Raw genomic sequence first — 15,042 nt, 5'->3', positions numbered from 1 at the left:
AATAATTAATTATTTGATATATTTCCAACTTTAAGGTAATGTTTAATATTTGTATAATTCTTTTTATTCAGTATCTAAAAGATTTATTATTTCACACTTCATCCCCCAATGGAAGTTAAATTCTAAAACCATAAAAACATAATCTTGTCTTTATTGACCCAAACACATTTATTGTTTATTGTTTAACAAAGAACAAGAAGGTTACAGAATTCATATACAATTAATAATTTGCATAATGCACAGAGTTTGAATTGTAAAAACAAAACAAAAAGCAGCCATATCCATCCATTTTCTACCGCTTGTCCCTTTTGGGATCGCGGGGGGTGCTGGAGCCAATCTCAGCTGCATTCGGGCGGAAGACTGCGTACACCCTGGACAAGTCGCCACCTCACATATAGACTTTATTTTTGTGTTACATTCTAAATGACCTTTTCAAAATGTTTTGACATGAACATCAGTCAAATTGTGTTTTATAGTTGAGCCAGTACACAATTCATTAGAATTGAAATATTTACTCAGTCCTTATATTAAATATATTATAACTATTATTATTATACTGAACATTGATATAAGTGATGTCTTAACAAACCATGCCAGATAAATATTGCAAACGTTTTTTTCATCCGCAAGACACGCTTCTTTCAAACAATAAGAAGCAATTAAAAACAAAAAAAACACTTGGATTCCTTTAAATAAAATGTGTGCAAATGTGGTTTTGAAACAGACAAAAAAACTGAGCCTCAGAAGGGCATTCATGGTCAAATGACGAAAGTACACTTTTATAAAATATCATCTCATTTGAACCAAATTTAAATAAAAACAAAAAAGCAACCTCTTGTGTACAATTACTTCTAGTCAATTCCCTTCAACTGGATTACAGTTGTGCCCATTGGATTTACTGTATTTGTCCCATTTGTTGAGTTGATCAAATATATTGTATTTGCTGTACTGGATACAATGTTTTGCTTATGAATCCAACACAAAAGAATGAGAATATCATCTACCTGTTTCAAACGGAGTGCTCTGCAGGAGGGTCCACGCCGTCTACATGCAGCGACTGCACAAAGGCCAAAGCACTCTGCATGGAAGTCAAACAATAGCCTTCCTCGCCAATCAAATAGCTGGGACAGAGAAATAAGTGTTAATAAAAAGTGATGGACAGAAACAAAACTTGTAGCACACTGGTTGGGTTTTGCCTGGCAATTCACATAAATATGTTATTGGTTTGCTATCATTTATAGCCGTACTGTTTTTTTAAAGGCCTACTGAAACCCACTACTCCCGACTACGCAGTCTGATAGTTTATATATCAATGATGAAATCTTAACATTGCAACACATGCCAATACGGCCGGTTTAGTTTACTAAGTTACAATTTAAAATTTTCCGCGGAGTTTCCTGTTGAAAACGTCGCGGAATGATGACGCGTGACGGTATTGGTTGGAGGGGACATATTAGCCCAGCACTACTTACGGCTAAAAGTCGTCTCATTTCATCGTGCAATTACACAGTATTTCGGACATCTGTGTTGCTGAATCTTTTGCGATTTGTTCAATTAATAATGGAGAAGTCAAAATAGAAAGATGGAGGAGGGAAGCTTTAGCCCTTAGCCACACAAACACACGGTGTTTCCTTGTTTAAAATTCCCAGAGGTGAACCTTTACTATGGATCAGAGCGGAGAAGCGAACATGGTTCCCGACCACTTGTCAATTGGCAGGTTTCGGTGAGAAAATTGTGGTAAAAAGTCGCCTCTTACAGTAGATCAGCGGAACTTCTGTCCTGCTGCAGCTTCGTGACTTCCCTCAGAGACTGGCGTCCACACACCCGTGGACACACCCCTCCAACTATCGGGTACTATTTAACTCACCAAAACACTAGCAACACAATAGAAAGATAAGGTTCTTCCGAGGATGTCGTAGTCGTAGTGGTTTGTACAGTCCTTTGAGACATTTGTGATTTAGGGCTATATAAATAAACATTGATTGATTGATTGATTGAAGGGATTGCCCAGAATTATCCTTGTAAATGTGTCTAAAAACATCTAAATCGCTCCCAATGCAATCGCCTTTTTTTTTAACTTTATTTATTTATTCTTTTTTTTTCTTGCCTCACTCTAACTTTCCTCATCCACAAATATTTCATCCTCGCTCAAATTAATGGGAAAATTGTCGCTTTCTTGGTCCAAATAGCTCTGGCTGCTGGAGGCTCACATTATAAACAATATGAGGATTTGAGGAGCCCTCACCCTTGTGACGTCACGCGCACATCGTCTGCTACTTCCGGTACAGGCAAGGCTTTTTTACTAACGACCAAAAGCTGTGAACTTTATCGTCGATGTTCTCTACTAAATCCTTTCAGCAAAAATATTGCAATATCACGAAATGATCAAGTATGACACATAGAATGGACCTGCTATCCCCGTTTGAATAAGAAAAGCTCATTTCAGTAGGCTTTTAAAGTAAGACACAAGTTATCTCTTGCAAGATACTTGTTTTACCTTCAGTTTGTAGCAGAGCCGTCAGCTATTTTCTGTTTTTGTAAGGTTGATAACGCCATGAATTGATTAACGTGGACCCCGACTTAAACAGGTTAAAAAACTTATTCGGGTGTTACCATTTAGTGGTCAATTGTACGGAATATGTACTGAACTGTGCAATCTACTAATAAAAGTATCAATCAATCAATCAATCAATCAATCAATCAATCAATCAATCAATCATTGACAACATTTACTTGGACAAACTCTAATGATCCACAAGGGAACGTGTTCCACACAAGCTTTTTTGTATTGGTTTCAGTGAAAAGATGATTTGCTTTGTATCTTTAAGTTGTTACTTTGATTACTTATTTGTTCGGTTTGATACGTTTTAAGGGGAACTGCACTTTTTATGCAATTTTGCCTATCATTCACACAATCCTTATGTACAAAACCCGTTTCCATATGAGTTGGAAAATTGTGTTAGATGCCACTTGTGCCAGCTTTTTTGAAACATGTTGCTGGCATCAAATTTCGAATGAGCTAATTTTTGACAAAAAATAAAGTTTACCAGTTCGAATTTTAAGTATCTTCTCTTTGCATTCTATGCAATTGAATATAGGTTGGAAAGGATTTGCAAATCATTGTAGTCTGTTTTTATTTACCATTTACACCACGTGCCAACTTCACTGGTTTTGGGTTTTGAACTTGCAGTGTGTATATAAAATGTCGATGTAGGTCAGGGGTCACCAACCTTTTTGAGACCAAGAGCTACTTCTTGGGTACTGATTAATGCAAAGGGCTACCAGTTTGATACACACTTAAATACATTTCCAGAAATAGCCAATTTGCTCAATTTACCTTAAATAAATATATATATATATATATATATATATATATATATATATATATATATATATATATATATATATATATATCCATCCATCCATTTCCTACCGCTTATTCCCTTTCGGGGTCGCGGGGGGCGCTGGCGCCTATCTCAGCTACAATCGGGCGGAAGGCAGGGTACACCCTGGACAAGTCGCCACCTCATCGCAGGGCCAACACAGATAGACAGACAACATTCACACTCACATTCACACACTAGGGCCAATTTTAGTGTTGCCAATCAACCTATCCCCAGGTGCATGTCTTTGGAAGTGGGAGGAAGCCGGAGTACCCGGAGGAAACCCACGCATTCACGGGGAGAACTCCACACAGAAAGATCCCGAGCCTGGATTTGAACCCAGGACTGCAGGAACTTCGTATTGTGAGGCAGACGCACTAACCCCTCTGCCACCGTGAAGCCTATATATATATATATATATATATATATATATATATATATAAATGGGTCAAATGGGTATTTCTGTCTGTCATTCCGTCGTATATTTTTTTTCCTTTTACGGAAGGTTTTTTGGAGAGAATAAATTATAGAAAAAAAAACAGTTTAAAAGAGGAGAAAACACGAAAAAAATGAAAAAATTTTTTTTGAAACATAGTTTATCTTCAATTTCGCCTCTTTAAAATTCAAAATTTAACCGAAAAAAATTAAGGGAAAAACTAGCTAATTCGAATCTTTTTGAAAAACTTTAAAAAAGAATTTATGAAAAATCATTAGTAAATTTTTCTGATTAAGATTAATTTTAAAATTTTGATGAAATGTTTTAAATAGGTTAAAATCCACTTTGTAATAAGATTTAAATTTGATTCTACAGATTTTCTAGATTTGCCAGAATATATTTTTGGAATTTTAATCACAAGTTTGAATAAATGTTTCACAAATATTCTTCATCGAAAAAACAGAAACTAAAATGAAGAATTAAATTAAAATAATTTATTATTCTTTACAATAAAAAAAATAAATTTACTTGAACATGGATTTAAATTGTCAGGAAAGAAGAGGAGGGAATTTAAAAAGGGATATGTGTTTAAAAAGGCTAAAATCATTTTTAAGGTTGTATTGTATATATGTGCATATATGGATTGATTGATTGATTTAAACTATTATTAGTAGATTGCACAGTACAGTACATATTCTGTACAATTGACCACTAAATGGTAACAGCCGAATACATTTTTCAACTTGTTTAAGTCAGGGTCCACGTTAATCAATAAATAGTGGGGCTACTATTACCGTATTTTTCGGATTATAAATCGCTCCGGAGTATAAATCGCACTGGCCGAAAATGCATAGTAAAGAAGGAAAAAAAACATATATACGTCGCACTGGAGTATAAGTCGCATTTTGGGGGGAAATTTATTTGATAAAATCCAACACCAAGAATAGACATTTGAAAGGCAATTTAAAATAAATAAAGAATAGTGAACAACAGGCTGAATAAGTGTACGTTATATGACGCATAAATAACCAACTGAGAAGGTGCCTGGTATGTTAACGTAACATATTATGGTAAGAGTCATTCAAATAACTATAACATATAGAACATGCTATACGTTTACCAAGCAATCTGTCACTCCTAATCGATAAATCCGATGGAATCTTCTTCCTCGATGTCGCTTCTAAACAACTCTGCCAACTCCAAAGGTATGCACCGCTCCCTCTTGTCGTTTTCTGCCGCATATTTCACTACGTCCAGCTTGTAATCTGCAGTACATGATTTCCTTTTCGGTGCCATTTTTGTTCAGCCCTTCTCAGTTTTTATAAGTTACCTCCAACGATGAAATGATCCATTTTAATAGCTACGGCAGCAGCAGATAGCATATAGCAGTTAGCATCCCATGACCCACAATGCACTTCTGCCATGACCCTCCCCTGCCGAATTCTTATTGGTTGACGTGTGTGTGACAATTGCTGACATTTTCTTTGTCTCTTCCGCGAATGAGATGAATAATATTATTTGATATTTTGCGGTAACGTGTTAATAATTTCACACATATGTCGCAACCCCGGCCAAACTATGAAAAAAACTGCGACTTATAATCCAAAAAATACGGTACTTGTTTTTGCCTTTTGTTTTTTCATTACGTTTAACTTTTTAAAAAGCTGTTAAGCCTTTTTGAGATGCGAAAAACTCACAAATGTTTTTATTTGTGGGGATGCCCATTAGTTCTGCAATCGTTAGCATACGTGTTAGCATACAAGCTAGCATAGAAAAAAAAAAACGTTTTATACTTATTGAACTGAACTATGTCAACTATGGGCAAAATCTAACAAAACAGAATTGACTATGAAAATCCTGAGTTGAAAACAGCCCTAGTGTTCTTTTATGTGAAATTATGTATGTTTTTTCCATTATGGGGACTCACCCTTCATGGATGAACTCCTCCAAGGCAGCACATTCAGAGACCAGTTGAGGACACTGACAGCGCAGAACCACAAAGGACAGGATTGGCAGTAGGTCATCGGCACCACTGTCAAAGTACAGAAGAAGGAGGGAGTGGTTCCACATCGGAAACAAACAAGTAAAACTAAATAGAGCGCACAGACAAATTATGATGAGCTACACCCCCTTGGGTACTGAATAGAAACAAGATCATATGATTATGTGTTCTGTGCGTGCCGGACTGAAAATTATAGCGTTTTCTTTCACTCTTTAAGCAACGTGGAGGATAAAATGCAAGCCTGAGATGATGAGAGTGTGATAGCGTTCTCCCCATGTCTCTGTAGTGACTATTTGTTTATTAGGACTCACACGCAAGCATAACAGTTTGCTTGCAGGGTTTGCGTGAGAAGAAATACTGCTGGTCCTCCACTGACCCCAAATCGTACAATAACATATTCTGATTGAGCAGGTTCCCTGAGGTTTGGGCAAGCTAACACAACACTCACAATTGCCTATTGTCTCCAATTACAAACCCTGTTTCCATATGAGTTGGGAAATTGTGTTAGATGGAAATATAAACGGAATACAATTATTTGCTAATCATTTTCAACCCATATGCAGTTGAATATGCTACAAAGACAAAATATTTGATGTTCAAACTGATAAACATTTTTTTTTGTTGCAAATAATCATTAACTTTAGAATTTGATGCCAGCAATATGTGACAAAGAAGTTGGGAAAGGTGGCAATAAATACTGATAAAGTTGAGGAATGCTCATCAAACACTTATGTGGAACATCCTACAGGTGTCCAGGCTAATTGGGAACAGGTGGGTGCCATGATTGGGTATAAAAACAGCTTCCCAAAAAATGCTCAGTCTTTCATGAGAAAGGATGAGGCGAGGTACACCCCTTTGTCCACAACTGCGTGAGCAAATAGTCAAACAGTTTAAGAACAACGTTTCTCAAAGTGCAATTGCAAGAAATTTAGGGATTTCAACGTCTACGGTCCATAATATCATCAAAAGGTTCAGAGAATCTGGAGAAATCACTCCACGTAAGCGGCATGGCCGGAAACCAACATTGAATGACCGTGACATTCGAGCCCTCAGACGGCACTGTATCAAAACCCGACAACAATCTCTAAAGGATATCACCACATTGGCTCAGGAACCTTTCAGAAAACCACTGTCACTAAATATAGTTTGTCGCTACATCTGTGAGTGCAAGTTAAAGCTCTACTATGCAAAGCGAAAGCCACTTATCAACAACATCCAGAAACGCAGCCGGCTTCTCTGGGCCCAAGATCATATAAGATGGACTGATGCAAAGTGGAAAAGTGTTCTGTGGTCTGACGAGTCGACATTTCAATTTTTTGGGGGGAAATATTCTACATCGTGTCATCCGGACCAAAGGGGAAGCGAACCATCCAGACTGTTATCGACGCAAAGTTCAAAAGCCAGCATCTGGGATGGTATGGGGGTGCATTAGTGCCAAAGGCATGGGTAACTTACACATCTGTGAAGGCACCATTAATACTGAAGGGTACATACAGGTTTTGGAACAACATATGCTGCCATATAAGCGCCGTCTTTTTCATGGACGCCCCTGCTTATTTCAGCAAGACAATGCCAAGCCACATTCAGCACGTGTTACAACAGCGTGGCTTCGTAACAAAAGAGTGCGGGTACTTTCCTGGCCCGCCTGCAGTCCAGACCTGTCTACCATCGAAAATGTGTGGCGCATTATGAAGCGTAAAATACGACAGCGGAGACCCCAGACTGTTGAACGACTGAAGCGCTACATAAAACAAGAATGGAAAAAAATTCCACTTTCAAAGCTTCAACAATTAGCTTCCTCAGTGCCCAAACGTTTATTAAATGTTGTTAAAAGAAAAGGTGATGTAACACAGTGGTAAACATGCCCTTTCCCAACTACTTTGGCACGTGTTGCAGCCATAAAATTATAATTTAATAAATGTTTGCAAAAAAAAAAGTTTAAGAGTTTGAACATCAAATATCTTGTCTTTGTAGTGCATTCAAATGAATATGGGTTGAAAATGATTTGCAAATCATTGTATTCCGTTTATATTTACATCTAACACAATTTCCCAACTCATATGGAAACAGGGTTTGTAATTACATTCTAACATCACATACTGGGGATCAGTCCTAATAAACCATTGAGGCTACTTTTTAGCCCTATCCTCACATTTTGCGCGTTCCTGTGAGGGTAGTGGTTTGCCGATGACTCTTTGCATGTAGGGGTAGTGGGCATAAAGAGGGGTGGGGGGTATGAATCCAGCCCTTCGGAGTGATGCATTTCAGATGCCGACTCACTCGGGTAAAGGCAGAGAAAATTCCACAATTTCTGTATAAGTTAATTAGACTTAGTCAAATTTTATTGATCCGCAAGGGAAAGTGTTCTGCACAGTATCTCAGTTACAAAGGATGGAAGGGATAATGAAGGTATAAAGTAGAATAAAAATGTACACTAATATCAATATAAAATATAACATCCAATGGCGCAAAAAAGTATTTAGTCAGCCACCGATTGTGCAAGTTCTCCCACTTAAAATGATGACAGAGGTCTGTAATTTTCATCATAGGTACACTTCAACTGTGAGAAACAGAATGTGAAAAAAAATCCAGGAATTCACATTGTAGGAATTTTAAAGAATTTATTTGTAATTTATGGTGAAAAATAAGTATTTGGTCAACCATTCAAAGCTCTCACTGATGGAAGGAGGTTTTGGCTCAAAATCTCACGATACATGGCCCCATTCATTCTTTCCTTAACACGGATCAACCATGCTTCACAGCAGGTGTGGTGTTCTTGGGATGCAACTCAGTATTATTCCTCCTCCAAACACGACAATTTGAGTTTATACCAAAGTGGATACATGGATGATACAGCAGAGGATTGGGAGAATGTCATGTGGTCAGATGAAACCAAAAGAGAACTATTTGGTATAAACTCAACTTGTCGTGTTTGGAGGAAGAAGAATACTGAGTTGCATCCCAAGAACACCACACCTACTGTGAAGCATGGGGGTGGAAACATCATGCTTTGGGGCTGTTTTTCTGCTAAGGGGACAGGATGATTGATCGTGTTAAGGAAAGAATGAATGGGGCCATGTATCGTGAGATTTTGAGCCAAAACCTCCTTCCATCAGTGAAAGCTTTGAATGGTTGACCAAATCCTTTTTTTCCACCAGAATTTACAAATAAATTCTTTAAAATTCCTACAATGTGAATTCCTGGATTTTTTTTCACATTCTGTCTCTCACAGTTGAAGTGTACTTATGATGACAATTACACACCTCTGTAATCATTTTAAGTGGGAGAACTTGCACAATCGGTGGCTGACTAAATACTTTTTTTGCCCAACTGAATGAACTTGATGTGCCATCCCATTCCTAACCCATAGGGTTCAATATGATTTTTGGTCCAACTTTTACAGCTATTACAGCTTCAACTCTTCTGGGAAGGCTGTCCACAAGGTTGCGGAGTGTGTTTATAGGAATTTTCGACCATTCTTCCAAAAGCGCATTGGTGAGGTCACACGCTGGTGTTGGTCGAGAAGGCCTGGCTCTCAGTCTCTGTTCTAATTCATCCCAAAGGTGTTCTATCGGGTTCAGGGCAGGACTCTGCAGGCCAGTCAAGTTCATCCACATCCATAAAACTGTGTGGAGGGTTTATGGACCTTGCTTTGTGCACTGGTGCACAGTCTGAAACTGCTCTGTGACATGCGTTGTTGACCTCTTGGCCAGGTGACCCTTGTGAAAGAGATTTAGATCTCAATGGGTTTCTTATGTGGTTAAATAAAAGTTGTATGTAAGGTGGGCAAACTTCCCCAAAAGCTCCTGGTTTTTCAGAATGAGTATAATGAGCAAAAAAAGCACAATTTAAAGATGTTTCAGTGTTTAAAGAATTGAAAAATAGTTTACATAAATACATACCCCATTCATCCAAATGAATCACTGTCTGTTTCAGGCACTATGTTATTTAGTCACTACAGTAATTACAACTTGTGTTCACATCCACAGGAACCACATGGGTTAGCCAACTCTATACAGTAGTTCCAACGTTACTAATGTTCACTTCACAACCACAGATGGTTCATCTAGTCATTTACATTATTTACACAATACTTTGGTTCATTTACACATTACTTTGGCATTTTTGCGTTGATGGCTCTGACATGAACCTTCCTGGAAAATTTCTGAGCAGCTTGCATTTTCCTTTTGGTTTCTGCTTTTGTGGATTCTGCTTGGATTTTACAGCCAATTTCTGTCTCCGTCTCCCCCGCCACTTCTAACTGCTCCAAATGCAAAAAATATAAAGAGACCAAACAATATTTATTCTATTAGCTAACTTAATTTATCTGAATAGCCATTTGTGATTTATAGCCTGAAATAACAAATATCTTGCAGTCATGTTTATGTTTCAAAATGGGTCAAATATTTAAAGTCAAAATATAAACAGTAGAAATAATGGACAAAATGTCAGCTACTGTCTTGTTCTGAAACACCAATGAAAATTAAATTGAGCATTTAGTTCTTAAATGTATATTCCACGTCTTCCATGTCGAGAGCAGTTTTGATTTGGGCTCACATGGTAAACGACTAAAATGAATGTTTTGGGCATTGTTTTATCCAGACGCATACATTTGTCCCAATGTGGCAAAGTAGAAAAACCTAAGGAAGAGAATCCGTCTGAGGGATCGAAGGTCACGGTCATTCAATGTTGGTGTCCGGCCATGCCGCTTACGTGGAGTGATTTCTCCAGATTCTCTGAACTTTTTGATGATATCATGGACCGTATATGTTGAAATCCCTAAATTTCTTGCAACTGCACTTTGAGAAACATTGTTCTTAAACTGTTTGACTATTTGCTCGCGCAGTTGTGGAAAAAGGGGTGTACCTCGCCCCATCCTTTCTTGTAAAAGACTGAGCATTTTTTGGGAAGCTGTTTTTATACCCAATCATGGCACCCACCTGTTCCCAATTAGCCTGCACACCTGTGGGATAATAAATGGGTAAATGGGTTGTACTTGTATAGCGCTTTTCTACCTTCAAGGTACTCAAAGCGCTTTGACACTACTTCCACATTTACCCATTCACACACACATTCACACACTGATGGAGGGAGCTGCCATGCAATGCGCCAACCAGCACCCATCAGGAGCAAGGGCGAAGTGTCTTGCTCAGGACACAACGGACGTGACGAAGTTGGTACTAGGTGGGATTTGAACCAGGGACCCTCGGGTTGCGCACAGCCACTCTTCCACTGCGCCGTTCCAAAGAAGTGTTTGATGAGCATTCCACAACTTTATCAGTATTTATTGCCACCTTTCCCAACTTCTTTGTCACGTGTTGCTGGCATCAAATTCCAAAATTAATGATTATTTGCAAAAAAAAAAAAGTATCAGTTTGAACATCAAATATGTTGTCTTTGTAGCATATTCAACTGAATATGGGTTGAAAATGATTAGCAAATCATTGTATTCCGTTTATATTTACATCTTACACAATTTCCCAACACATATAGAAACAGTGTTTGTAAATCACCCACTTGAATATTCCCTCTTCTCTTCTCTGAATTTCTCGTCGTCTTTTGGGATGTGCGTGTCTGTTGCGATTTTCCATCCTGGTTCGATGACCCACCCTATCTTACCTGTGATTGACCTGTCTGTAATATTTTGCCTTAATCTTAACCAATCGTAACTCATCATAGTACACCAACCAACCACAATTGATGTGTCCCGTATGTTTTGTCCCCTGCCCGTAGAGTTGCTTCGCTACGTAGCTTAGATTTTTAAGTTAATAATTTTTTATGGAAAACCGTAGTTTTTATCACTGGATTATCAAAAACCGAACTCATTACAGGAAAACCGTAGTTGTTGGCAGGTATGGCAAAGAGACGGATCATGATTTTAACACAGATTGTAAGTCGGAAAAAAACAGAACATAATATTGTATATTTTTACAGCGATAAAGACGGATTTCCGACTGTAGACAGAAAAATCACAATGCCTGATGTCTTCAATGTATGAAAAAAATTATGAGGTCATGAGGTCTCATACATGGTCGACCGCTTTTGACAACATGCACTTTGAGCTCCAAAAGGGTTAAGATCCTTTATTATGCTGTATTTTATACTGTATGTTTATTGCCAAAGTCACAAGTAAATGTGCAAGTTACTGGTGCAGATAGTTTTTGTTCTAGCAATGTTGACAACTTATAAACTTATAAAGGTTCCGCTGTAAACTCTTAGAGGTAACATATTTCTTCATTCCATTGTATCAGTGGCAGTAGTATTTCTTACTACGTCGACGGAATTTGGTCAGTACGGAATTCAGTACCCATCCCTACCTGGCAGTTTTATGTGTTGCATTAACTCATCAAATTCTTAAAATGTAGTTTTCAGTTTACTAACTTGATCAACTGTCCTATGAAATCTCAAACAACTACTGGCACTCAGAGAGAGATTTGTGTTCATTGTTCACTTGATAAAATATAGATGCCCATGCTCCCAGAGATGAACACAAGAGGAGCAGTCCACTGTGCTCAATCGTTTGCCAATGTTTCAAATACGTTGAAAGGAAGACAATTGAAATTGCCTATGCAGAAATGTGTGTTCTACATCATGACCCACTGAGTCTTTGTCTGACACTGAGTGCTTTATCCTGAATTCCACAAACCCTCTCTCTCCCTCGCTTAGGCTTCTTGTTGGGTCCTGGGTCAGTTCCAAAACTAGACAGGACGACCCAGTTTCAGGCCTGGACAGTAAGGGGCACTCTGTAGGGGGATAAAAAGCTTTGGACAACCCCTGCTGTGCCACATCTAACTGGTCAATGATTAGACCTGACAGAGAAACCTTTACAGCCCTGCTCTATAAATTATGTTCACACTCAACTTTAGGGGAGTCACGGCATCAAAGAAAGCTCTCATTTTAAAAAGAAGCTTCACCATTCTCAGAAAATCTGTTTTGCTTTCAAAAAGTGAATCTTCAAGTGCACTACAGTGGTCTTTAGAAGACAAGCCTTAATTCTTGCTTAACATTTTCACAAAAAAAGGCTTAATACTTTTTCCCCACATGACTGCTGTAATAAAAGAACTGATTATTTACTTACATGGCAGCTGTACTGGGTGCTGAATCCACCTCGTGAAGGCCTCTGTAGTCTTCAGCACAAGCGCAGATCAGGCGTAATGTCCTCACTGTAATAGAAGGAAAAACTAAATCAATACAAGTAGGAACTAGGGATGTAACGATGTGGTAGATACTGCGATATTGCAGTTTCAATCCTCACATTAATGCCCTGCCATGTGTTGGTATCAAACGAAAACTTGGTTAGTAGTGTTTTCTGGCGCTTTTGCATTGAGCGGTGTCAAACTATGTTATATCTCCCAAAATACTTTGCGCCGTGCGGATTTGGTTGGGGAAAATGGGTTCGATGATGCCATAAAGAGGAGAAAAAGAGGACGAATTCAAGAGAGGTGTGTTCATAGTAGAGGGATTTTTTTAATTGAAAATTTTTGAAAATGTCGTCAAAATCTGTCCATAACTGTATAAGTCAGTGGTTCTCAAATGGGGGTACGCGTACCCCTGGGGGTACTTGAAGGTATGCCAGGGGGTACGTGAGATTTTTTTTAAATATTCTAAAAATAGCAACAATTCAAAAATCCTTTATAAATATATTTATTGAATAATACTTTAACAAAATATGAATGTAAGTTCATAAACTGTGAAAAGAAATGCAACAATGCAATACTTAGTGTTGACAGCAGGATTTTTTTGTGGACATGTTCCATAAATATTGATGTTAAAGATTTCTTTTTTTGTGAAGAAATGTTTAGAATTAAGTTCATGAATCCAGATGGATCTCTATTACAATCCCCAAAGAGGGCACTTTAAGTTGATGATTACTTCTGTGTAGAAATCTTTATTTATAATTGAATCACTTGTTTATTTTTCAACAAGTTTTTAGTTATTTTTATACCTTTTTTTCCAAGTAGTTCAAGAAAGACCACTACAAATGAGCAATATTTTGCACTGTTATACAATTTAATAAATCAAAAACTGATGACATAGTGCTGTATTTTACTTCTTTATCTCTGTTTTTCAACCAAAAATGCTTTGCTCTGATTAGGGGGTACTTGAATTATAAAAATGTTCACAGGGGGTACATCACTGAAAAAAGGTTGAGAACCACTGGTTTAAGTTATGTTGCTAACAAATAGACAAACAAACCCTGGCAAAAACAGAACCTCTTTGGTGGCGGTAATAAAATCTGCATACTGCATACTTTCATCTCCACAGTGCAGTTTATACCTTAACCCAGGGGTAGGGAACCAATGGGTCTAGAGCCAGATGCGGCTCTTTTGATGACTGCATCCGGCTCTCAGATAAATCTTAGCTGACATTGCTTAACACGATAAGTAATTAATAATTCCGCTGGTAATCACAGTGTTAAAAATAACCTTCAAATTATAAAACATTCTCATGCATTTTAATCCAACCATCCGTTTTCTATCGCACCTGCTCAAGAGTTCGCATTAATGGTAAGAAGTATTATACTTATTATTGGTTAACTTTTAGAATAACAATTTTATTAAAAATAATAAGAAACTTACTATACTCTAAAAATGTTGGTCTTACTTAAAAATGCACGCATTTAGTTGTATTCAGTGTTAAAAAATATTATATGGCTCCCACGGAAATACATTTTGAAATATTTGGCTTTCATAGCTCTCTCAGCCAAAAAGGTTCCCGACCCTTGCCTTAACCCCTGCAATGATCGAGAGAATACTATGCTTTGTACTCAAATGTAATGACTTTTTCAATCTAGCAGATTGCGCTATTTTGAAACACCTATACAGTATCAATGTGGAAACAATACAGCCAGTTCTTGTGCCACAAAGACTGAGCATGAGTCAACATAGTTTTCATTATTACACAAGCTAAAAACTACGTGTTGTGATATAAATGTTTGTCCGCGCTATAAAAATGGGACCCATTACCTCCCTGCTTGGCACTCAGCATCAAGGGTTGGAATTGGTGGTTAAATGACCAAAAATGATTCCCGGGCGCGGCCATCGCTGCTGCCCACTGCTCCCCTCACCTCCCAGGGGGTGAACAAGGGGATGGGTCAAACGCAGAGGACAAATTTCACCACACGTAGTGTTCATTGGTGCTTTAACTTTAATTAGACACTGTGCTTGAGTAGCTAGACTTGCCTGCGGGTACTCACCCATTACCTGAGCTATTTGTATTTC

At 37.9% G+C, this 15,042-nt stretch overlaps 1 protein-coding gene across 5 annotated transcripts in view; it reads right to left on the bottom strand.

Moving 5' to 3' along the window:
* The window catches only part of LOC133568188 (VPS9 domain-containing protein 1-like), a 90,908-nt gene that overhangs the window by 14,864 nt on the left and 61,002 nt on the right, over positions 1–15,042 (bottom strand). For 4 of the 5 annotated variants that reach the window (XM_061919943.1, XM_061919945.1, XM_061919944.1 and 1 more), the window contains exons 14-16: positions 12,900–12,984; positions 5,747–5,851; positions 1,005–1,121 (exon numbers count right to left, since the gene is read on the bottom strand). In XM_061919943.1, the coding sequence (XP_061775927.1) occupies positions 1,010–1,121; positions 5,747–5,851; positions 12,900–12,984 (302 nt within the window). In that variant the 3' untranslated portion in view covers positions 1,005–1,009. Of the gene's footprint in view, positions 1–133; positions 1,122–5,746; positions 5,852–12,899; positions 12,985–15,042 lie in introns of those variants that run through there. The other variant, XM_061919942.1, reaches the window with a different exon arrangement.

Source organism: Nerophis ophidion, linkage group LG14 (assembly GCF_033978795.1).
Source record: "Nerophis ophidion isolate RoL-2023_Sa linkage group LG14, RoL_Noph_v1.0, whole genome shotgun sequence".
NCBI lineage: Eukaryota > Metazoa > Chordata > Actinopteri > Syngnathiformes > Syngnathidae > Nerophis > Nerophis ophidion.
The sequence above is the reverse complement of the archived record's forward strand: the minus strand, read 5'-3'. Positions and strand labels throughout refer to the sequence as shown.